The following is a 24419-nucleotide window of genomic DNA, read 5'->3' on the forward strand; positions in this document are numbered from 1 at the left end:
TTGTAAAGGAAGCCAGGTTATCCTGCTGGATACAGAGGAGGATGCAACACTGTGTGCAAAGAATGGCCCTAGCCAAGGACCCCACTGAACGCAACTGCATAAGTAACCTCGGCTGATCACGGGGACCAGAAGCGCCCAACCCCCTATATCAAGAGAGAGAACACATCATTGCTGTTTTATGCCCCTGTGTTTTGGAGTGCTAATTCTATAGCAGCAGATAGCTGAAACACCCTGCCTTCCATTTCCTAGATTTTCAAAATGTGTACAGATCATTAGCACAGAAGCACCTGTGTCTGAGCACCCAGACTATTGTTGAAACTTTGAGAGCCTTGGGGGCCCCAACGACTGAGCCTCTACTGCTGGCCGGTCACTGTGCAACTTTCACAAGCATTGTCACGTACTAGGTGCTTAATAAATATTTATTAAATAAGCGAATAAATGTCTTAGTTAACACACACTGCAGCCAAGTGTGGTAAGAATGATCATTTTATTATTATTCAACTGATACTCATTCATGAGAGAAAAATCAGAAAAACGCAGATATTACAAAAGAAGAAATGAAAAATTACCCCTAATTCTACTACCCATAATTTCAATGAACATTTATCATCTCTGTAGGAGAGTCACATTACATATGCATATTTACTTTTTAAACTGTGATACACATACTGTTTTGTAACCCACTTTTTCCATTCAAAAATATCTTGACTGTCTTTCCATGTCAATGAACATATATCCCTGTTTCACAGCATTTTTAACAGATGCATGTGTTTGCCTGTGTGACTCCATTAGGGAGTCACACACCCTTCCTCTGCCCCACCCTCACACAGATCTGAGTCCTGCCAGCCTCGTACATTGCCTATGACACCATCACCTAACCATAGCCAACAGGACCCAGGACAAACATCTCATCCAAACTGGCCCAGTCTACTTTCCTTGTCTAGAAACTTAGAATCAAGACCAGGAGAGAGTTGAGCCAGCCTTGAAATAGTGAAAGTGAAAGTGAAGTCGCTCAGTCGTGTCCGACTCTTAGCAACCCCATGGACTACAGCCCACCAGGCCTTCCGTCCATGGGATTTTCCAGGCAAGAGTACTGGAGTGGGGTGCCATTGCCTTCTCCGTTAACAGCGGCTAGGCATATTATCTTTACTTGGAGCTGGTATACTTGGTGACAGCCTTAGTGCCCTTGGACACGGCATGCTTGGCCAGCTCCCCAGGTAGCAGCAAGCGCATGGCGGTCTGGATCTCCCTGGATGTGATAGTCGAGGGCTTGTTGTAATGTGCCAGGCGTGATGTCTCGCCAGCGATGCACTGGAAAATGTCGTTGAGGAAGGAGTTCATGATTCTCATGGCCATGGACGAGAAGCCGGTGTCCGGATGGACCTGCTTCAGCACCTTGTACACGTACATGGAGTAGCTCCCCCTGCGGCTGCGCTTGTGCTTCTTGCTGTCCTTCTTCTGGGCCTTGGTCACAGCTTTTTTAGAGCCCTTTTTAGGGGCAGGAGCAGACTTAGCCAGTTCAGGTGTGTCTATAAGGACAACACCCAACAACACAGAAAGATCTTGAAATGGTCCCAGGTAAATCCTGGCACTGTGTGGTGGTCATATTCTGCCACGTGGAACAAGACATGCCTGTCTGTGAAGAGAAAGAGAAATAAAGCAATAAGGAGGGACGCCGACCATCCTGGCAGCAGTGTACTCTGAGTCCCAAGCTTAGTCAGCATCTGACTGCACCCCACCACTGTTTGTGGGACACCTCTGTATCCCTTAATAAAGTCTCCTTTATTAGCTGAAGTTGCCTTAAATATATTGACTCTGGCAACCAAAAAATTCCTAGCAATCATTACTCTAAAGAAATAAGGAAGATGAGACTCTCAGCCACAAGACCAGGTCTCTGGAAACCAATAAAAAGAATAGACAAGATAGAAGACTATTGCCCCAGCACCTTCTATAAGCCACTTTACAAGTTGGGGGATACAGACTGGAATGCCAACTGCTCGAGGGGAGGGCTCCGTAGCCAAGCAGTCAGGGCCTCCTTTTGAGACCACGGCCCCCACCTTCCAGCCTCAGCAGCTAACATCTGTTGGGCACCTTCCATATGCAGGGCATGTGCGAATGGGACATAGATGCACGTGGATGTATAAAGTTCCATAGGTGGCTTTAGGCAAGTCATATCCACCTCTCCAGGCTTCAGTCTTCTCATCTGTAAAAGGGTTGAACAGCACAACTCTAAAATCTCTCCAGCTGTCACATCTACTGATCTAAACCCATCCCAGCACTCCAGGAAGAGGGCATATATAACAAGCTGCAGAAGTGGCATTAGACTTTCTAAACTTCTCCCTATCCATTGTCTTCTGTGAGCCTGCCAACAGCCCTACAGGGCTGGACTCAATAGGCCACTTATAGGGATGTGGAAATGAAGAGGCAGAGAGGTTAAGCAATCTGCCTGCGGATATACAGCTGTTGAATGGAAGAACTGGAACTTAAAATCCAATTCAAAACCAATTGCCCACAACTGAAGGATTATTTGACCTTTGCTGTCATAGTTTTGTTGTTAAAGCTTATATTAGGTACCTAGAGTAGTCAAATTCATAGTGACAGAAAGTAGAATGGTGTTTGCTAGAGGGCTGGGGAGATGGACAGTGGAGAGTTATTGCTTAATGAGTAAGGAATTTGAGCTTGGAAAGATGAAAAAGTTTCATAGATGGATGGTGGTGGTGGTTACACAACAGTGTGAATGGATCTAATGCCACTGAATTACTGTATGCTTAAAAATGGTTAAAATGGTAGATTTCGTGTTATGTATACTTTGCCACAATTTTTTAAATGAAGAAACCAAGCTCTAGCAGGATGAAAGGAGTAAGAATAAACCCACTTATGCGAGTTCTGTGGACAGACAGGGTTAAATTCTCAGATCTGTTATTAGCTTACTTGCTTGACCTGAGGCAAATTCCCCTGAAACTGTGCCTTGGTTTCCTCCTTTATGAAGTGGGATAGAGGCAGTATTTCTAGGACTTGTGATGAGGGTTAAAAGTGACAATTTTACATCAGTCACTCAGCTCTGCCCCTGGCACGCAGCAAACTATTGACACACACCACTTCTCATGATAAGGCTTGTCAACCCAGAGCTAGAAGGGCCTTGGAAGTCACCTGTTGCAACCCCTTCATTATGAAACCAATAAGACTGAGGCTTAGAAAAGGACAATGACTTGCCTGAAGTCACCCAGCAAGCCTGTAACCTCCCAGAGTGGCGTGAACCACTGCCCTCTGAGTTCAGGGATGTCCGCCTCCAGGCAGACCACAGTGCTTTCTCTTTCTTAAGAGCTAAACTGCCGTGGGTTTGGGACATTAATTTAAAGCCTAATGAGGAAGGGAGAGCTTCTCCAGGTTTTCAGGTTCTCACTTTCCATCTTCTAAAGTGTGAGTCAGCTCAGGTATAATAGGATGAGTCAGCCAGCTCCTCGGTGATGAATGTACGTGTGACTGCCAGGTGGCATCCAGGTGGGGCTGGGGGTGGAGGAAGCGGGCACAGCCATACGTCGGTCGGGCCATAGCTGCTCACTCAGGAGGTGAGCTCTCTGCTTTCTTTTGACTCCAAATTGCTGCATGGTGGTGGTTAAGAGGTCCAGGTCTCATACCTTCCATTTGCTACCCAATTCCTCCTTTGGTGTAATTTCAAGCAAATGGCTTTAACCTTGGTATGCCTCAGTCTATTCACCTGTGCCGCGGGTACATGAATAAATCTGGTCTTGACCTCCTCATGAGGTGTGAGGAGGACCCGAGGAATGACATGCGAGAAGGTGTTTAGCACAGTTAAAAAGTTGCACCAGCATAAATGGTATTATTTCACCGGGAGTAATAAGGTTCTAAGACCAAAACAGAGCCCAGCCAGGCTATTTATTTGTTTTTCCCATCAGTCCTTAGAGTTCCCACAGTCTCTAAGAGCCTCCAGTCTCCTGGCTCTTCCCCAGGGTGCCAACCTTAAAGGAACATGTACTGTGGGCTAGACTTAGAGACTCTGGGGAATCCTCCCCAGAGCCCCACAAGGTAAAGATTACTCTGAGTCCCATTTTACAGAGAGGAAAGTGAGGCTCACAAAGAAGCAACTCATCACAGATGACACCACCAGCAGGATGGAGTTGGGCTACCAGACTTCTGGACAATTTCAGCACTGGTCTTCTCTGTGGGCTCAAGGAGGAAAGCTCCTGGGGAACCATATCAGGCCCCCTCCTTCCAACTCCAGAGACCTCCAAGAAAGTAATACATGGAAATCGAAAGAGGTAGATCCCTGACACCCTGCAGTAAACCAGACTTTGAGAATGTGAACCACTGGAAAGAATACTACTGCAATTACATTTTCCATGTGTTATATACCAGTCACCCCAACGATCATTTCCTCACTTCATATTTTCATTACATTTTTGAGGTAAGTACTGATATTATTCCCATTTTTACAGTTGGGGCAACTGGTGCTGAGAAAGACTGAGTAACAAGCCCAAAGACACACAGCTAGCAGATCTTCCTCCCCAACCTGTGCTCCACTCACTGCCTATCACTGTCCGTCTCCTCACTCATTCATTCTTTGCTTTGTTCACTTATTAAATATTCAGAGCCTCTTCCCTGTCCTAAGTACTAGCTGGACAGAGAGAAGACAGGTATGCCTGAGCCCCTATCCCAAGGAGATCATCTGCAGAGAGATACGGCTCAAAGAACTGTAATCTCAGGGATAAAAGCCAGGCTGGTGCACCACTTGCGCCAGTGCTGGATCAGGTGCCCGAGCAGGTGCTACAGGTCGGAGTTTTTGTTGATTTTTTTTTTAATCGAGGCGGTAGAACTCACACTACTACCTATGTCAACTTGAGCAAATCATTTCACTTCCCTTAAATCTCAGTTTTCTCCTTTAGAAAATGGAGTGAAAAAAAGACTCCTTTCACTGAATTCTTGTTGGGATTAAATTAACTGGAAGAATATTGTATTCATTCATTCAACAACTATGTATCACATCCCAGAGTGTGTCAGGTACCATCTTGGGTCCTGGGGATGCTGGAAGAAGCAGAAAACAATCATTTCCTTGGAATCACGGAAAGGTTTTTTTAAGTTAAAAAAATTTTTTTTAATTGAAGCATAATGTAAAAATTATAAAAATTGGAACTGTCCAACCTGATGAGTTGTCACAAACTGAACACACACACGGAACCAGCACTCATTGCAAAACTCCACTGGCAGGGTCAGGACCAGGGCAAGAGAGACGCTCACCTCCTGAGTAAAATGTAAGGGGGTGCCAAAAAGCTCAGTCATCAAGACAAATAACGTTTTAATGCAATATTTTTTAAAAAGCAAAACTAATGCAAAAAAAATTCATGATGACAGAGTATCAAAATGTTAGGTAAAGACAGGATTAGTAACAATGCCGTGATGAGTCACATGAAAGCTTAGGGCAAAGGGAAATATCTGTAATATCTGATCCTGCCTCATTTGCCTCACCATAGACCCAGCCCCGCCCATGGTCACTACCATCCCTTCAAGGGTAACTATTATCCAGACTTCTAATCCATAGATAACTTTTGCCTGTTTTTGAGCTTTGCATGCATGAAATCGCACGCCTTTGCATTTGGCTTCTTTCACATCTGTAAGCTGTAGCCACATTCTTGCATGCCAGGGAAAGATGCTTAAAAAGGGAAATGATGATGTGCTGGCTGAGTGTTTGAGAGACCAGAGAGGCGGCAGGTGGGAGGACGAACAAGCAGAGCTATAGCTGGGCCAGTGGGATGAAAGAAGGGGATGGAGTCCAGTGCCTGTTTTGGAAGGGTAGAGTCCACAGGGTTGACTGGGTATTGAGGAGGAGGGAGAAAGAAGTATCGAGGAAGATGTCAGATCTCTGGCTTGGGCTATTTGGTGGATAGAGGAAACGTCTCTGAGGTGGGGACCAGGAGAGATGGGAGAGGGTGATGATTTTAGACTTAATCATGGTGAAGGCTAGTTACCTGTGGCTAGGGACCTGCGGGGTATTCAAACGGCTGTCTTGGAGGCACCTGGACAGACAAGCCTGGTGCGGGAAACAACGGGGGAAGTGTCCCCTCAATATCCCTCAGCATTGGCGAGCAGGTGGTGGCCCTGTTGAGAGTAGAGGGCTGGGGAGAGGCAGGTGAAAGGATAAAGAAGGAGGAGCTGAAAAGTACTCTGTGAGCAGGCGGTGTGAACAGGTGCGCAAGTCAGAATGAAAGTAGTAAACACACCAGACTGTCCTGCCTGGCGCATCGGGCCTTCCAGGAGTCCAACACAGTGTTTACCTGCAGCCTGGGAGGATCGGGGTTGCAGGACATCCCGCGGATTGGGGGCTCTCCCGTCTCAGCCCCTGTCGGACCCACTTGCGTCAGCGGCAGCTGACTCAGCAAAGCCTTTTCTCCTGGCCGCCAAGGACGCTTGCCTTTAAAGGCAAAAAAAAAAAAAAAAAGCGTCTTTCCCCGGGCAGCCTTACTCACTCCTGACTCCGGAGTTGCTAAGACCGCCCCCGCACAGCGGTCAGAGCGGCTGTGGACCCGGAGCGTGCTAGCGTGCTCGCAGGCACGCACCAGGCCGCCCCGCCAGTCCCGGGGAGCTTTTCTCCTCCGTCTGGCTAGGACTAGAACTGCCTGGAATCCAAAAGTTCGAGTTCCTTCCAAGGCTAAATGCAGCCTCCTGCGAACAAAGCTGCCAGTGTGAAAGTAGCTTGGGGAGGGGTTACTTGGTCCTTCCAATTGGAGCCTTAGGGCTTCACCGCCTCCTTACACTCCCCTTTAAATCTTTGGAGTAGGGTAGCCTTGAGAAAGGGCCGAGACTTCCTCAGGTCCTTCCCTGCTCAAAAACCCTCGATGGCTCCCCATTGCCCACTGAATAAAGCCCTAACTCCTATACCTAGCATTTGACCCCGCCTCTTCAGCTTCTTCTCCCACTCAGATTCCTCGAACTTCATCCCCTTCTCGCTCCCAACCCTCTGCACTCCCGCCACAGGGGCTACTTAGCCTGGCTCCCTCTGCCGTAAGCTGCACCTCCATGACCTGGTGATGGGCATTTGCTCTGTCTCCCCAGGCAACCCAACCTTCCAGGCTCACTTCCTTAGGCTTTCTCTGATGTTCCCTCCCTGGCTGGAGTTAAATTTGGTCGCAGAGGACTCAGCCATCCAAAAACTAAACTAGTCAACCAGCGAATCTAATATCTGGCCAGTGTCAATAGTGTCTGATGAGTTTACCTCTACACAGTACCTTCTAGGGATCATAAAGCTTTTACAATGAGAATATTTAGAAATGGAATTTCAAGCAAATGATAGGGGTCTATTGGGGCAAGTATGATGGGGTAAGGTGAAGGCAAAGCTGTTTTTCTAGCTACTCTTCTCTGTCTTCAAGTTCCACCCTGACCATTGCAAGGCAGTTTGACTGAATTTCTGACATCACAAATTGTGTGTGTGTGTGTTAGTCACTCAGTCGTGTCCAACTCTTTGCGACCCCATGAACTGTAGCCCTCCAGGCTTCTCTCTCCATGGAATTCTCCAGGGAAGAATATTGGAGTGGATTGCCATTTCCTTCTCCAGAGAAACTTCCCAACCCAGGGATCAAACCCTGGTCTCCTGCCTCGCAGGCAGATTCTTTATCATTTGAGCTACAGGGAAGTCATACATTATTTGCATAAACGTTTGTACATAATCTGTTTTTCCTCTGGCCAACTCAGGAGGGGACTGTTATGCCCATTTTACAGATGTAGGTCTTGAGGTTAGAGAGAGAAGGGATTTGTTCAGCTATGTTTGGCAGGGAAACAGCAGAACTGGGACTCAGGAAACCGAATCCAGGACTCCAACACCAGGCATGTGGTCAAGAGACTCTTTCTTCCCCTCCACAGTTACTCCCTGTCTCCTGTCTTTGCAGGTGATCTTCCCCTTGCCAAAAATTGCCTTCCCTCTGACCCACTTGCTGAACTCATATTTAGCCTACTAAACCCTGCTCAGCCTGCCTTCTCCCTATCCTGAAGCTCTCTCTACTCCCTCTCCTTCCTTTGTAGTACAAGATCTGCTCCAATACACATTCTTAACCATGCACACCCAACTCAGTATTGTTGCTGTGCACCTCCCCTCTTCATTCTCTCCAGTCTGGGGAATCCGTAAGGTTAGCAACAGGCTTGGTTGCCTCTGTCCCTGGAGAAGCAGCAAGCACAGACAGGGCTGGCCTGGAGAAGGAAAGAGAGCTTGATAGTGAGGGTACCCCGTGAGCTAGGTGGGGCATAGCCACAGCTGGGAAGAGGTATACACAGTCGACTGAATGATTCGGCAACAGGGAGCAATGGAGAGACTTGGAGCAGGGAAGTGGCAAAACCCAAAAGGTATTTCAGGGAACACTTGTGTTGGCAAGAAACAAGCAGACTAACTGCTCATGTGTTCATTCATTTCTGCCTTCTTCCTTCACCTCTGTGTCTCAGCTATAGAAGCCATCCTCAAAGTGCTCAGCTTGGAAAAAGAGAGAAAGCACAGCAGCACATTAAGAAACATCAAAAGGTAAAAGGGAGAACAACTCCCTCGTGGAGGACTCAGGCACGCCTCCTGGAAGGGGCCCCTTCTAGAGCTGCTTTGTGCCATCAGAAGCACTTTGGCTTGATGAGGTGGGAGTGGAGGGAGTCAGGCAGAGGAAACAATCTGAACAAAGGTACAGATGTGGCAAGTGCAAGTGTGAGGGGTGAGGCTAAGCCTGTAAACGAATGCCCTGAAAGCCTTGCTAGCCAGGCTGGACCCTGCCGCCTCTATGGCAACAAGGGACATACAAACAGAAGAATGAGGGTCAGCACTAGACGACGAGGGCCAGAGGTGCTGGAGGCCCTGCAGGCAGCAGAAGAGAAGGAGGACGAGGTGGTACAGAAAGGTGAAATTGACGGGACTTAGGGGCTTGGGCACCAGATGAAGAGAGAAGTGGCCCCAAGCTTTCCAGGCTGAGCAACTGGGAGACCATAGAAATAGGAGCCATGGGCAGAAGTGCACCAAGAAGGGGCCTGCCTTTCCTGCCAGGGCTTCTTGCCCAGACAGGGAGCCCCCTCCCTTGGCCAGCAATGGACCCACAGGCCAGACAGAGGGCTCCAAGGGTCATGCCCAGGCTCCTCCTTCCCAACAGAAAATAGCCCCTCCTGACCCCTTCCATAGAGAAAGGGACCTTCAGGTTAACCTCAGGATTTTGTCCAGACCTTGTCCAGACCTTTGGACTAGGGGTCTTTCCCTTCACTGTGTCTCAAGTAAGACACGACTCCAGAAGAAGAAATAAGGTGAAATCAGATGAAATAAGGTGAAAAAATACCATTGCCACTAAAGGAGGCCTTACATGCAAGTCAACATGCGCTAAGTACTTCATAGGCTGATCTCGACATTGTATCTCTCATGTTAGCACCTGAAGTTGGTGGGCATGTTCATTCCCGGTTAACCAGAAGAAAGCAGAGCCTCATAGGCTAGCACCTTGCCTAGGATCATACCAGGGCTGGTCTACAGCGGAGTTGGTTCAAATCCAGGTTCTTCTATGTTCTTATCATTCATATTTTTCACACTTACCTGTCACCATAGAGTCACGTGTACTCTCAGGAGTAGAGAAAAGCTTCACAGAGGAGGTGATATTAAAGTCCTAAGAAGAGGTGGGCATAGATTTTCAGGCAGAGGGCCCAGCCTGTGCTAAAGCCAGGCTTGGTTTACAAACAGGAATGTGGGGTTGGAGAGGGTAAGGGAGAAAATCACGGAGCGAGACCTCCCGTAGTCTAACAAATGCTTAAATACCACTTACCACATAACAGAGGCTGCTCTAAACACTTTTCAAATATTAACTCACTTAATCTTCATAACAAACCTATGAGGTGGTACAATCATTACAGCTAGTTTCCCGAAGTTATCCCTTGGCGAAGTGAGGACTCCAGTCCTCACTCTCACGCGCTACCGTGTGCGGCTCCGAGTTTGGTCTCACAGCCGGTACGAGCTCCTCCATTTTGCTTCTGGCCCTGAAGCCCAGAGAGGTGCGCTCACTTGCAGAGAGTCACACAGCCAGAGAATTCTCAGGACTCAGGGAGAAGTGGAGATCCGCAGCCAGAACAAGGTACCCAGCGGGAGCCCTCCTTCCCCAACCCCCTCACTCGCCTGGACCGCGACCTGGGCCCCCTCCTCGCGGAGCCCCGCCCCGGACGTGCCCCAATCCCCGCCCCCAGGCTCTACCCACCCCCTCCGCCCCGCCCCCCAGCTTCGCTAGCCAATGGCTGGGGTCCTATAAAGGCGACAGTCGGAGTGCTCAAAGGTAACCAAAGCGAGAATTCAGACAGTGGGCCGCAGGTCTCAGCAACTAGCTCGCTAGGCAGAGGGAGGCCAAGAGAGTCGCAGACGGAGTCTCGAGACCGAAGCCGAAGCGGGATCCACAGAGCGCAGCCTGCCCGCGCACCCGGTGCCGCGAAAGCCTCCAGCGCAGCGCGGCCATGGAGCCCACCAGCAAGGTGAGTCCGCGCGCCCGCGGGCCCTCCCTGCCGGGAACAAAGGCGCGGACCTCCGCTGATCGCTCCGCCGGCCTGGGCCTCTCCCCCGGCCGGCAGCGCAGCGCCCTGCCGGGCCGGGGGACAGTGACAAGGATGGGCTCGGGATCTGGCGGGCGCCAGGGCGCCGCGTGCGTAGGTGGCGCCCCCACTGAGTAATTGGCTTCCTTCCGGGGAGCCGCGAGGTCCATGCGGCCCGGCGGGGCCGGGGGACCCAGGGCCGGGCGCGGCACGTCGCTCACGATCCTCCCCGGCTGCGGCCCCGCGCCGGCTCCTCCCGGGGCGGGGGAGGGGTCCAAGCGCGGCACCCATTGGCTGAGCCGGCCGAGCCCCCGGTCGGGCCCCGGCCCTGGAGCGCGGAGGAGGAGGGACCCGCCCCCGCTCGGCGGGCTGGGAACCGCTGCTCTCATTTCCCGGGCGCCACACTGGGCGCGCGGCCTGGTTTGGGGCGTTTTTCGCCTCCCCGCGTGGTCCCCGCGCCAGCCCTCTGGGGCTCCGAGGTGGAAGGCAGTCTGTTAAGGCCCGGGCTTTAACCCCAGGATGTCTGGCTGCAGGGCTGAGGCGAAAAACCCGCGTACGAGGCCCTTCTTTCCGCGTAGGGCAGGCCCCAGAGCTGTAGCCAAGTGGGGTGATGTGCTCCGAGGTGGCACGTTTCCCTGTTCAGGCGGGGCTGATGAGGGCCGCGTGGAGAGTGTACACCAGGGGCCGCCGCCGCGATCCCGGGGGGGACAGGGGATCGGGAAGGGGCCCCGGGCTTGAGTGCAAGGAGCTCGCGCCAGGGAGCTGGGGGACACGGACAGTGAATAGATGAGGACTCTTCCCGCGGGAGCAAACTGCCTCGATACGATCTCTTTTTTTCTCTCTTTGTGACTTTCCCAGAATGACTCCTTTCCAACATTTCCTGGGCCCCACCTTTTGTGTAGGGCTTTATTTCTTTCCTCCCTCCTTCCCCCTTCTATAGAATATTTCAAGTCACTTTTCTTTTTTGAAACTCGGCAGGGAAGGCGCGAGGGTGTACGTTTTTTCACATGGTATGGATTAGCACTGAATTGCGCAGTACCCTTCCTATGGGCGGTGGAGGTGTCCGGTGGAACTGAGCAAGGTTTTGACTGGGCAGAGAGGTGCGTGACAGTGTGGCCAAGCTATACCCTCAGCGGGAAAAGGCTCCTTTGTGCCTGAGGAATCCAGACAACTTGCTTCACCAGCCCGCCCTGGCCTGAAGGGAGACCCTGAACCCAGAACACATTTCCCGACAGTCATAGGTGAGCCGTTATGCTGGGGTATAACAAAATACAAATAAAATGAGAAGCTCTTTTAGCTAATGGTAAGAACTTACCACTGCAAAGTTTAAATACTTGCTTGCTGTGTTAGCTCAGGGCTCTAGCAGGTCACTTAACCTCTCTGGGCTTCAGTTTCACTGTCTGTAAGAGAAGGATAACTTTTTCACTCCTTCAAGGGAAAGAAATGTCTGTTCAGTATATGATGCCGGACCTGGGTGTTTATTTGTTGAGTGGATAAGTGAATATTCTGAGTGGAGAAAAAAGTGGAGGAGAAATTCAACAGCTGCTTAATAGTTTACTAGGCTCTGGGCTCAAATGCTTTTCAGTATCACTGACCCTCCATATGGTTCAGGGAGGGAGTTCAGAGAAGAGAAGTAACTTTCCTGAAGTCAAACAGCTAGTAAATGGCTGAACTGGATTTGAACCCCAGCTAATCAGAAAGGGCTTTCAGTCTACACTGTCCCTTTTCACCATGAGCCTTTCTTGAATTTTTAATGGAGGGGAGAGAGTTTACCTGACTTCCAGGGCTGCCCATGTGCCAGCCAGTTCTAAATGCTGTAGCAGATGGGTGTTTTTCATGCAGTACCCTCCAAACTCTTGATTACCTGCTCCATCAATAAATAATTTTGGAGTGCCTCCTTTCCAGTGGTTTATCTGCATTTATTCTTGCCTGGGAAATCCCATGGACAGAGGATCTTGGCGGGCTATAGACCGTGGGGTCACAAAGAGTCAGAGGCGACTGAGCATGCACACATAAATTCATATACGTGCACTGTTATAATAATTGATTATATGAGTACATAAAGTAGAAATTTCAAAAAGCAAATACAGATAGCAATTATAGTAAAAAAAAAAATCTTTTTTTTTTTTTTTTGCTAAACCTTCTACAGACCATCCTGTATACATTCTAGAAAAGAGCCCTTCCCTTTGGATTTGCTGACTCAATCAGCACACCCAGTCCTTTTGTGCAGGAGGTTAAACTGAGGCCTGGAGAGGTTATATATATATCTCTCGCCCAAGGTCTTAAATCCAGGGGTGTCTGATTCTGAAGTTCGCTTTGCTATGTTCCTCCTCATCTCCTTAGAACTGGGAACTGACTCATCTGACTTCCCTGCACTTTGTGGTACTTCTCTGTGGCTCATTGTAATGTTTACCTGAGTGAAAAGTAGGGAGGAGACAAGTTGAAGACCCTCTTGTTCCAGCCGGGAGTTTGCTCACACTCCCTACTGGGCAGCAGACAAGGGTGAGTCCTGCCCCCAGATGTCTCACCCAACCCTTTGTGAAGACCCCTCAACTAGTCCTTCCTGGCACCCTAATCACACGCCAGGACCTCTGCCGACTCCACCCTCCATACAAAGGAGAAATGAGAAATCTGCGGGGTTCCTCAACCCTTCAGAGGTACAAAGAGCATAGGCTTTTGAAGTCCTGCATTTGTGGTTTTGAATTCCAGCTTTAGCTCAATTACCGCGTCCACAGAATGATGTCATTTTCATCATTAGAGTGTCTGCAAGAACTCAGAAATAAATGTGTCTGTCTGTCCCCATGGATGCTCCATAAATATCCCTTGCTTCTCTGGACTCCCATGATGCATTGCACTTACCTGGGCCCTAGGTGACCTGGGGTTACCTAGGTTGCAGCCTCTGTCCAGAAGTCTGGCATTCTGGCAATTGGAGCCTTTGGAGAGCCCCAGCATACCAGGGCTGTATCACTTGTTCAGGCAAATCCTTAAAGTTCCAACTGGCCAGTTCTTCTCCACTTGGGGTTTGTCAGGAAGCTGGTTTGCAGAGCAGAACATGGATGAGAGTGCCAAGCCCCGAGATGGGTCCACTGATGGGGCTGCCCTGCCTTCCCTGTGAGGGTGATACCAAGACATGATGACATCATGGTTCAGTGGAAAATGACTTTTCCAAGGTCGTAAACTAGCCTCTCACCACAAAACACACTGCCAGCCTTTCTAGGATGGCCCAAGAAGATAAAGGAAAGTCCCCAGCAGGGACCTTCCAGTGCATGGCCCAACCCTCTGTTTGACAGATGAGAACGGAGGCCAGAGAAGGAAAGAAGCTTAACCAAGATACAGCTGTCCAAAAATTTGAGATGTTCTTCGCTAATTTTTTTTTTAAATACTTCCTCTTCCACACCCATCTTTTCTGTGTCACCCTCTGTTCACCCCAAATGAGCAGGACTTCTCAGACTCCAGGACTTTCCAGGCTCTTTCTGGGTGCAGTCTAATAGTTGGGTTAGATATAATTTGACAGCTGAAAGCCTTCTGTGAAAGGAAGCAAGACATCCTCACAACACTATGACCTTGGGGATGTGACTCTCCTCAGCCTTGGGTTTCCTCCCCATAAAATGGAGGTTCACTCCCCATGGTGCTTGTGGTGAGACTGGTCCAGTGCCCTAAACCAGGGTGGTGGCTATTTTAAATGGAAGGACCCTTTGCACGTCCAGTTTGGGTGTGCAGACATTGTAAACATCTCTATGATGATCCTTGTCCCATGCTGAGCCGTTTCGGGACCAACCCTAACTGGCCTGGAGCTGGGTCAACCCCAAATCCTCCCATAATCAGCTTGTGACTTCAAGGAGCTCAGCTTTACCCAGCGCCTCCTGATCACAGGATGTCAGGGCCTAGAGCTCTGCTCCAGCTCCAGGGATACAGTCATCCGGTTCTCCCCCAACTCCCAACCCACCTGACCTTAGCTGGCAGAGCTGGGGAGGCCTAGGACAAATGAGAACTGTGCAGCATTCGCTTGGGACCTGCAACCTCACCCTTCCCCCACCTCACTCCTGGGCAGAGAGGTAACAAAGTCACTCAGCGTCCCCAGGATAGTGGAGGCTGAGAAGCCTCCTGGTTGGACTCCTGTGCTCAGAGAGGCTGTGTCTAGGCCTGGCCACCACAACAAACCTCCAGCTGTTATCCGCCTCATCCATGGGAGGAGTGGAGTGGAGCCTAAGGCTCTACTGTCCAACCTCCAGGCCAGGGAGGCAGTGGGTAATGCGTAGACATTGGGGTTTTGCAGTAACTGAGCAGGGCTCCCACACCTTGAACTCTGGTAGACTGAGGACAGTTGACCCTTTCTAAGACTTCAGCACCAACACTTTGCTGGCTTTTGCTTCCCTAGGGCCTTGGCACCTTGGAAGGGGAGAGAGCTCTTGCCAGACCCCAGCTTAGAGAACCTTTGGCTACTGAGGCCTATGCTGGACAGGACATCTGCCCAAATCACCTAGCCCAGAGCTCACTGGGGAGTGAGGATGGAAAGGGCTCCACTGGAAACAGCTCTACCATTTCACCCCAGGCCAGCCATACCTCCTGCTGGAGCTTTTTTCCCCAACTGTAACTGGCTCAGTGGTAAAGAATCTGCCTGCCAATCCAGGACTCATACATTCAATCCCTGGGTCAGGAAGATCCCCTGGAGAAGGATATGGCAACCCACTGCCATATTCTTGCCTGGGAAATCCCATGAACAGAGGAGCCTGGTGGGCTACAATTCGTGGGGTCTCAAAGAATTGAACACAATTTGGCGACTAAACAACAACAGAAATAATACCTACCTCTCTAGGTCAGGTTGCAAGTTTTTTTTAAGTTACAGAAGTAATGGAGCCAAGTATAGAGAAGCATGCAAAGTAAGAGTGAACATCTTCTCCCAGTTGTAATCATTGGGTATTTACCCCTCCCAGACCTCTTGTTGTGCATGTGTATATATGTGCCTATAAATGGAATTTAGTGTACTTGATCACACTTTCTACATAGTTCAGTGTAGCCCTGTGCATTCCATCCTGTTCACCCACCAATACCTATGGTGTTTGTCTCTGCACATTTCAGCACTTGCCGTGGTATAAAGTGATTATCTCCTCCTTCCTTACACACAGTGTTCGTTCTATACTTGCTTACTACTTTTCTTTCTTCCCTGGCACTCTTTTCATATCAAGTACCTATAGGTGTGTTTTATTCTTTCCAACAGCTGCATAATATTCCACTATAAGATGTCCTGCCTAATTAAGAATTAAGTGATTGTCCCCATCATTTTCTTTCTTCATGCCACTCACTACCTGATATATTTTAGGTATTTATATTCTGCCTTCCACTCCACCCACTGCTGCCCCATCTAAAATATCAATTTCCATGAAGCAGGGATTCAGTTTAGTTTGTTGCTGAATCTCCATTGACCAGAACGGTGTGGGGGACCTGCCCTCAAGTACTGCCTTTCCTTAGTAATATAACTTCTTATTCTTAGGAAGCCTCTTTTATGAAGAACAGGAGATCTTAGGAGAAGGAACTTTTTCAAGGTCATACAAGTAGGGGAGCTGGGACTTAACCTTGTCAGCTGAGAGTGTTGGGGTTGCGTATTCCCATAGTCTTATCAAGTTAATCTTTTCATAGTCAAATAGGGGCACACCTCCCCACTGAACAGGTCCCTCTCTGGGGTGTTGGCTTCTCTACATGCCCAGGTGCTGGCTCAAGGAGTCAGTTGTTTGTTTGCACTTAACATCTTTTTGAAAGGTGATTTGGTTTTGCCTGGAAGGCTTTGAAAAATCCTGTGCAGCTATCATATGTTGGGTTTGCACACAGCCATTCAGAGCACCTGGGACTTAAAGTAGAGATTGGCAAATTTTTTCTGTAATGGGCCAAATAGTAAGTAAATATTGTCAGTTCTGTGGGCCGCATGGTCTGCTGTTGTGGCACAAAGGGAGCCATAAACAATACAGTCTTCACAAACAAGTATGGCTGTGTTACAATCAAATGTTATTAATGGTAACTGAAATTTGAACCTTTTTTTTTATTTGGTTGTACCGTATGGCTTGCAGAATCTTAGTTCTCCGGCCAGGGATTGAACCCCAGGTGCACAGCAGTGAAAGTGCTGAGTCCTAACCACTGGACCACCAGAGAACTCCCCTGAAATTTGAATTTAATATAATTTTCATGTATTGCAAACTTTTGGTCTTCTCTCCCCACCCCCCACCCCCAGCCACTTAAAAACGTAAAACCCATTCTTAGCTGGCAGGCTGGATTTGACCATGACCACGGGCCGTAGTTGACTAACCTGGGCTTAGAGCAAAATCAACCCAAGTGGCCAAGAGGTTTCTGAGTGTGGGTCTGGGCTGTCCTGGCTCAGACAGGGCAAGGCACAGCAAGTTGCTGGGATGAAATGTGACCTACATAGGAAGGAAGCACCAGGTAGAAACCTTGTTTCCTTTCGGGCACCAGTACCCGGAAGCAGAGGGAGGACGTGAGCAGGAAGGATTTGGCAGCAGAGACCCCTTGAAATGAGGCTTCGCAGCAGCCAAAGGCCTTCTGGCCATCCATTTTTCCCTCTCTGAGCCTCCAGTGCTCTCCTCTGTGAAGCGAGAGCAATCTCTCCCCCAGAGCCTGGTGGTGGTGGTTAAATCAGGATATGGAAGCAGCCCTGGCACGCTGCCTGGGGCCTGGCTGGTGCTGCCGGTGCTGATAAAAGCGGCAGCTCCCTCCTCTACTCTCTGCTTTAAAGATTGATGAGCACCTTCTTGCCTCTAGGGCCACCGCGGTGTGCAGGGGTGGCTCAGCCGTGCAGAAGTCCTGACATCCCTGGAAGGTTTGAAGAAAAGGGTTTGGAGAGGAGTAAATAAATGCCTCAGGTCACCGGAAGGTCATGCTTCCCAGGGTTATCACACTTCTTCTTAAAAAGACCTGGAAGGCTGGAAGAGTTCAAAGAGTAAAATTTCTGTCCAGGAATCCAAAGAACTCAAGTCCCAGGACTGGCTTCTGTTTGCTGAGTATCCTGGCCCCTACCTTCTGGCCTTAGGCTCCCCATCTATCATGGGAGAGCATTACAGCAATTCTGCAGTTTCTTGGGCTTCTTTTTGTATTGACCAGAATTTTGTTCAAATGAAATCTTAGAAAAGAAATGTACACAAAATAAATTAAAAAGGAGCTGTCATGGATCCAATAAGCCCCTGCCCCACCCTCCTTAGAACTGAGGGCCATACAGTCATTGTTCCTTGCTCTAGTGCACCCGATGTGGGAGCTGTGGGAGGAGGAAGAGATACGAGCCACCCGTGGCTCATCCCGGCTCCGGGACCCTCCCCACAGACCCTCCTCCCACAGGGAATGACCTACCTCAATGGCGTGGCCACATGCCCTCCCTCTGCCAGTACTGACCAGGAGAGCCCAGGGCTGGAGCATGTGCCAGGGAAAGGCCCGGCCCACAGGTGCAGGTCAAAAGGCCACGCATGATGTTCGGCAAATTATGTGACCTGGCCAGGCCCCCCGCCCCGGCATCTCTGTGTGTGGGAGGAGAGGTCCCAAAGCTGGCAGGCACCTCATGGGTGGCTTCCTGGGAGAAGGAGAGCTCTCAGTGGGCCTCAGGACCCCCAGAATTGGGGTGGGGATGGCGAGGGATGGGGGCGTGAGAGCCGCCTCTGTGCAGGGCCCTGAGCCCAGGCATTTGCCTGGGGCACCCCTCAGAGAATCAGGGTTTGAACTCAGAGGCCTTTACCTCCCTGTGGGGTGGGGTGGGGTGGAGGCTGGAGAGCTACTATTAGGCTTTTTCCACCCCTCAGAGCTGATGTTCCAGTCCTCATCAGGGGTTTGCTACATGATCAAGTTGGAATCTGTTAGGATGAATGCTGTGCTGGGGGGGAATAAATACTCACAGAGCCAGTTTTGCCCAAAACATTTCAAAAGTGACCGGTTACCTTTGTACAAACATTCAGCTCTGCATCCTACTCTGGGCACTCTAGGTCCCATTCAGTTCCCAGTGTCGTGGGGGAACAGCAGTTGGGTATTCCCCAACTGCTTGGAGCAGAAGCTGGAGACTATAGAGGACACAGCAAGGGCAAAGGTCTGGAGTGGCAAGGGGTGTTCTAGAAGGTAGCCCCATCCCCAGAGGTGGTCATAGGTGGCCAGGGCTCTCAGATTCTGGGCTCTGCGTTGCTCCTCCGCCTCTATAAAAGGCTTCCATGAGAAAGCCATGAGCTGTGGAACTTGGAACCCTTCTCATCAACTAGTCCATCAGCTTGGCACCTAAATAAATACACGCTGAATGAATGGACTGCATCTCTGCCTTTCAGTTCCAGCCACAGGGCTGGTGGAGGCAGATGGCTTCCCATCCCTCCCTGATTCAGCAGACACCTGTCAAGTGAACTCTGCCGGCTCCATGATGGGCACTGACCCAGAACTCAACAGCAAGCCTTTAGGGAAGGCACTCTTACCCCATTTCCCATGTGAGGAAACTGAGACCCAGAGTCAAAGCTACCACAAAGACCAATGTCAAGGTGAAGGGAAACAGCACTCTGCCTTTCAGCCTGGGTCTCCTGGTTCCTAGTCCAGTAGTGATCATGCTGGGCATGGTGGGAGCAGCAGGGGCAGAGATGGGCACTGTGTGCCTACCCAGGAGCAGGGCCATGCTCCTCCCCTGCATCAAGCATCCAGCCACACTGAGCATGAATCCAACTGTGCCGGGCCCCCCCGCTTCCCCCTGCACATACTGTCCTGTCTACCTGGAATGCAGTCTTGCCACCGCTTCTCCCCTTGGCAGACTCCCTGCATGTCCTTCACGGCCCAACTCCAGTGTCACCTCCCAGGAACCCACCTTTGATTGATCATCCCAGGTGAAACTAGAAGTTTGTCCCTGCAGGGCTCCCATAGTGCCCTGGATGAAGCTCAGATCATACCAGTTTCCCCCTTCCCAATGGACCTAATGCTTTTCCTTGATGTCAGGAAAGGGCTGGGAGCACGAATCACTGAGCCTTTTAGTAGGTCCTGATGCAACAGCCTGCCTGGGTAGAGTGCATATAACCCCGTTGTTGGGTGGGCAGGTTTTCTAAAGCAGAGTTTGACCCTGACAGGTGGCAGCCCCCACTCCCAGAGCCACAGATGCTCAGTGGGGCCCCCAAGACTGACTTCAGAGGCCCAGAGACCCCTGGCACATCAGAGCCAGACTGAGACAGGGCCTGTAGTAATAGTACTGATCCCCCACAGAGCCCCTCCTGGGGTGTCATTCAGGCAAGGGCTCGATTTTTACCAGATCTGCATATCATCTGTATCATTTTTCACTTAGGTTTGTTTCAATTGCTGTGTTCTAAATAATATGAAACCACAAGACTTGTAAAAAATATTTTTGAATAGGTGATACATTCATGTGCTACAAAATGACAAAATGTACAAAAGGATGGAAAATGAAAATGTTCCTTCTACCCTGCCTCTGCCACCCAGATCCCCAAGGTACACTGCTACCTTTCTTGTACATTCTTTTAAGTAAAGAGGTATGTATATTCTCCCCAACCCCGGCCTTTTTTTCCTCCACACAAAAGGTAGCATACCATACAACACACCGTTCTGAAGCCTTGCTTCTTACTTAATTATAACAAGAGGAATATCCCAAATCTCTACCTAAAGAGCTTTCTTTTTTAGGTACCCTATTTAATAGCCATGCCACATTTCTTCAAATCATAGGTTTGCATTGCTAGTTCCTGTTTATTCTTGTGTGTACCAGGAAAATACATATCTTGAATACCATTAGTATCAGATGATGGCCAACCCCAAGGCCAGCCCCAAGCTGACGCCTGTGACTCACAGGCAGAAAGCTCCCATGTGTGGGGTTCAATAGCCACTGTCAAGCCCTCCTGTCCTTGGGATATCTTCCTCTTACTTAGTCCCATTGGTCACTCTGGGAGTTGGGCTCGGCCGGGCCCCTTCCCAGAGGAGGTCTGTCTGGTGTTCACCACCCACTTGGAACCGACAGTTCAGGGTCTGAAGACTCCCTAGGCAGTTGCGAGGAGGCTCTGGGAGTGCTAGGGTGGGCTGTGAGGGGCCGGATTGAAAAGGAGTGCAGCCTGCCAGGAGGAAAGCCCCACCGTCTAGGATGAGTGACCAGAGTTTGGCCAGAAAGGGGCCGTGGGAAGGAAGGACCCAGCTTCTCCCCTGCCGCCTCAACAAGAAATGGGCTCTGAACTCCGGCTGGCCGAAACCTCCTTCCTCTTTTTCAGCCTCTGACGTGAGAACCTTGGCTTTTGCAATCGTTGGTCTGACGGTTTCTAGAGAATGAAAAGACCATACTAGGAACTTGTCTAATTAACACCTAAACCCAGCAATATCTGTGAGGATCTTGAAGTCAGGGCTGCTTCTGTGTTCTGGCGGGGGAGGCCGAGGCCCATAGCAAGGCCGTGGCCGAGCTGAGGCTCTCCCCTCCACAGGTAGGTGTGGCTCCAGACCTGTGCCTCCACCCCTCCCCTCCAGTGCCAAGTTTGGTGTGTGATGCACCTGGTGAATACCCGTTGTTTCTTTGGCGTCCCACCCCCAGGCTCCGTTCTTTCAGTTAGTTAAGAGCCTGCCTTAACTGGCTTCTTCATTTTACAAGGGGTAAAAAAAAGTTCTCTCCCTTTCTCTAGCAAGGCACCTCACTCACCCAGGCCCTCCTGCCGGCTGGCCTCCTCCCTGCCTGCCGCCTTCCTGCCCTTGACTTCCGCGAGACACAAACCCCCACCCTTTTTCTGCCCCAGCCCTTTGCCCATTGGAAACACCTTGACCCAGCACTCTTACTCACCTTGTGTTACTTTAGCAAAGCACATTCCTGGCTGGTATGTCATCTGTGTCCAAACAACCCGGGAAGCTCGTGGTCTCGGGATGGTTGTCCTAAGCTTCAGCCTGGTTCTCTGCAACCCGCTGAGTGAGTTGGAACTGGTCTCCACCTTGGTATCTGCCCTGTGACTAGAGGCAAGGGTTTGCAGCAAAAAGGGCCCTGGAGGAGTAGGGACAGGGATCTACCTGGTGGAATTCACAGCGCAAGGAAGTCAGTGGGCTGGAATTGGAAACCTGCATCCTCATCCCCAAATCCAGGGTACTTCCCCCACCCATCTATGCTGCTCTTCCCACATCATTCGGCACCCCCTTGCAGTGGTTCCTGGACCTCTTAGTCAGAATCTGGGGCCACCTCAACCCCAGGATTCACCAGGGCAATGAGGTGAATGCCAGGCCCTGACTACAGAGAGAGAGAAGACCCTAATTCCCCTCTCCCCAGGAATGAGTCTGGCCAGCCCCGTGTCCAGAAGTTGGCAGGGCTGGTTTGGGCACCTGAGGTCAGGAAGTGGCCAAGTTTCTTGGGAGAAGGGCTGGTGTGGTGCCAGGAATCAGGCAAGATATCTGAATGGGAACCTGCCAGCCAAGCCCTGCCCTCTAGTAACCTGGGCCCCAACATGCCTGTAACAGTGTGGGTTTTTTTTTTCCTCTGTAGAAGCTGACAGGCCGCCTCATGCTGGCCGTGGGAGGGGCAGTGCTCGGCTCCCTGCAGTTTGGCTACAACACTGGAGTCATCAACGCTCCCCAGAAGGTGAGTGCTGTCCCGCCCTTAGCTTCTCAGCACCAGCAGGCTCTGCTGTGCACCCTCGCCACACCCCACCCACATGCACGCTCACCCTGCCTCTTGGATGTTGGAGACATCACCAGTGAGTATTCTGACCCTGAACGGGTTACAGACTCGTAGCTTTGGCCTTGGAATCTTAAGGCCCACAGAGTTGCGGGATCTTTACAGATCATCTCGACCAACCTCCCACCTAACACAGCCATGCTCCGTGTAGTGCTGCATTCACATGGCCCTTGGGTTACAGAGGCTGCCTTAGTGATTCTCTCACCTGCTGCTCACACCGCACTGTAAGGCAGGCAGGCAGGTAGCCACTCCCACTCCTACCCTGCAGGTGTGGGGAATGGCCAGAGCCTGCCCGGCATCACCAGGTAGTAAGAGATGGAGCCAGGAAGCAACATCAGTCTGCCTCGGTGACCTCCTCGCCAGGTGGTCCCTGAACCCGTGCCCTCACTCATCCACACGTGGCACGCTCCCTTGTAAGGGAGCCCACTCTAGGCTGAAACCTCCTGTCTCTTTGCAGGCCCCAGGGCCAGGCAAAGCAAAAATGGCTTCTTGTCCTAGAAACCAGGGTGGGGTACATATCTGTTTACTCCCTTCTCCCCACAACACACCCAGATCTGTTCTCACTTGTTCACCTGAGTGTCCGGACAGGGAGGGACCCCAGTGAGCACCTCCAGCCTAGCCAGCCCACTGCTTTAGGAAGGAGGGGAGAGGAAGGGGGCAGGAGAGGAGACTGTGACAAGGCCCTCCTCTATACCAGGCCTGCTGTGTACATTCATAACATCGGGCTGTGATTTCCACTTTATAGACCTGAAAATCACGGCTCAGGGGAGACGAAATGACCAGCGGGCTCAAGGTCACATAGCTAGGGGATGTGGAGTCAGAAGCCAAACTTTCTTGTTTACACAATCTCTGGCCGTCTTCCTGACCAACCACCTTGTCAGTTTAAAAGTCCACACCTTCCCTGGGCAGGACAAAGTGAGAGTGGACAAGTCCTATGAACACGTTCACGTCCAGACGGGTGAGGCCAGAAAGTGAGTGTGGCTGGCTTCCGAGGATCCGGGCCTGTTTGGGGGATTGGGGTGGCAATCAGGAGTCAGAGTGGGGCCTCCTCCAAAGAGGCGGAGGGTGGCAGTGGGAGCCACGCCCAAAGCTGGGGAGCAGGTCACCAGGAAGTCTGGGCCTGCTGAGTCATGCTCAGCTGCAGTGGAAGTGATGGGGCTTTTCCATGGGCAACCTCGGGCCCATGCTTGGAACAGTCTCAAGCCTGCTTTTGCTAAGTCCTCTGAGCAGAATGCTGAGGTGTGTGCCCCAGAGTCGGCTCCCTTTGGGAATCCTTTCAGATACAAAGTGTGTACTGTCTTAAGAGGGAGGTTGAGTTCTCCACTTGACTGCACACCGGAGTCCCCTGACACTAACCATCTGATCTCACTGGTCTGGGATGCTGTCTGGGCATCAAAGTTTTAAAGCTCCCCAGCTGGTTCTCGTGTACAGTCAGAGATGAGCAGTACTGGGTTAAGTGATGACACTATGTCAGGAGTGATCACTTGACTGTGATCACACAGGGAGTTACACGGAGTGACAGAACTAGGACTCTGGCAGCGGGATAGAGGAGTTTTCCAGAAACAGAACAGGGTTGTAGTAAGCAGGGGCCCACAAAGGTGGGAAGAAAGTGCCCAGAGGAGAGAAAGTCTGTGTGTCACTAGGGTAGAATGGGAGGAGGCAGAAGGATGGGAGGCTGACGAGGTGAGCCAGAAGCAGACCACAGAGGGCCCTTGTGGTCGGCAGTTTCATATGCAGAGTCTCCAGCCCCCGGCAGGGCAGGGCACAGTGAGAATGGGCACGCGGGCACCAGCGCGGAGGCCGAGCTGGGGAGGAAGGCCTTCAGGGTGGGAACAATAGGGTCCCATTGAAGAGGACAGAGGGGGTCAGATTTGCATTTTAGGGAAATGATTCAGGCGTCTGGTGCAGTGGGCTGGGTCTGAGAATGTGAGACTGGAGACGAGGCAACAGTGAGAAGGCAGCTGTTGTAAGAGGGTTAGAAAAACAAACACTGAGTAGGAGCTGGTCATCGGTTCAGCCTGAGGATGAGAGAGTGGGGTTTAAAACTGGCTTCTAGTTTTGACTGACATTGGGGCTGGAGAAAGAGAAGGTAGGGCTGTGGGACACGCAGGAACTGAGGTTTGGTGACACAGCATACAAACACTTGGACACAGGGGTCTGTTTCTTCGGAGGGTAGCCAGGGGAAGAAAGCCAACAGCTGGGTCACTGGTATCCAACTAGTGGTAGAGAA

At 50.8% G+C, this 24419-nt stretch overlaps 2 protein-coding genes and 1 non-coding gene across 8 annotated transcripts in view; 1 reads left to right on the forward strand and 2 right to left on the reverse strand.

Annotated features, from left to right (window-relative positions):
- Window positions 1-468: 468 nt before the first annotated feature.
- Window positions 469-13790, reverse strand: LOC133244721 (basic proline-rich protein-like). 6 transcript variants are annotated; one of them, XR_009735494.1, is made up of 3 exons: window positions 6291-10215; window positions 5161-5259; window positions 469-1636 (listed from the first exon to the last, which is right to left on the reverse strand). XR_009735494.1 is itself a non-coding variant. In XM_061412269.1 (2 exons), the coding sequence occupies exons 1-2, from the start codon at window positions 10920-10922 to the stop codon at window positions 1520-1522; spliced, it is 513 nt and encodes a 170-aa protein (XP_061268253.1). In that variant the 5' UTR covers window positions 10923-13790; the 3' UTR covers window positions 469-1519. The 6 variants fall into 6 exon arrangements, 1 of the variants encoding a protein (XP_061268253.1); XR_009735495.1 differs by lacking the exon at window positions 5161-5259 and having other exon boundaries at window positions 9783-10216; XR_009735493.1 differs by lacking the exon at window positions 5161-5259 and having other exon boundaries at window positions 6291-10216.
- SLC2A1 (solute carrier family 2 member 1) overlaps window positions 10265-24419 on the forward strand; it is a 28232-nt gene continuing 14077 nt past the window's right edge. The window contains exons 1-2 of the mRNA XM_061412268.1: window positions 10265-10476; window positions 21998-22093. Coding sequence (XP_061268252.1) covers window positions 10459-10476; window positions 21998-22093 — 114 coding nt within the window. The 5' untranslated portion in view covers window positions 10265-10458. The remainder of the gene's footprint in view (window positions 10477-21997; window positions 22094-24419) is intronic.
- On the reverse strand, window positions 16604-16677 carry TRNAE-UUC (transfer RNA glutamic acid (anticodon UUC)). Its single transcript has one exon. It is a non-coding gene; the product is annotated as a tRNA-Glu (tRNA).

The sequence above is a fragment of the Bos javanicus genome, chromosome 3 (assembly GCF_032452875.1).
Source record: "Bos javanicus breed banteng chromosome 3, ARS-OSU_banteng_1.0, whole genome shotgun sequence".
Taxonomy (NCBI): domain Eukaryota; kingdom Metazoa; phylum Chordata; class Mammalia; order Artiodactyla; family Bovidae; genus Bos; species Bos javanicus.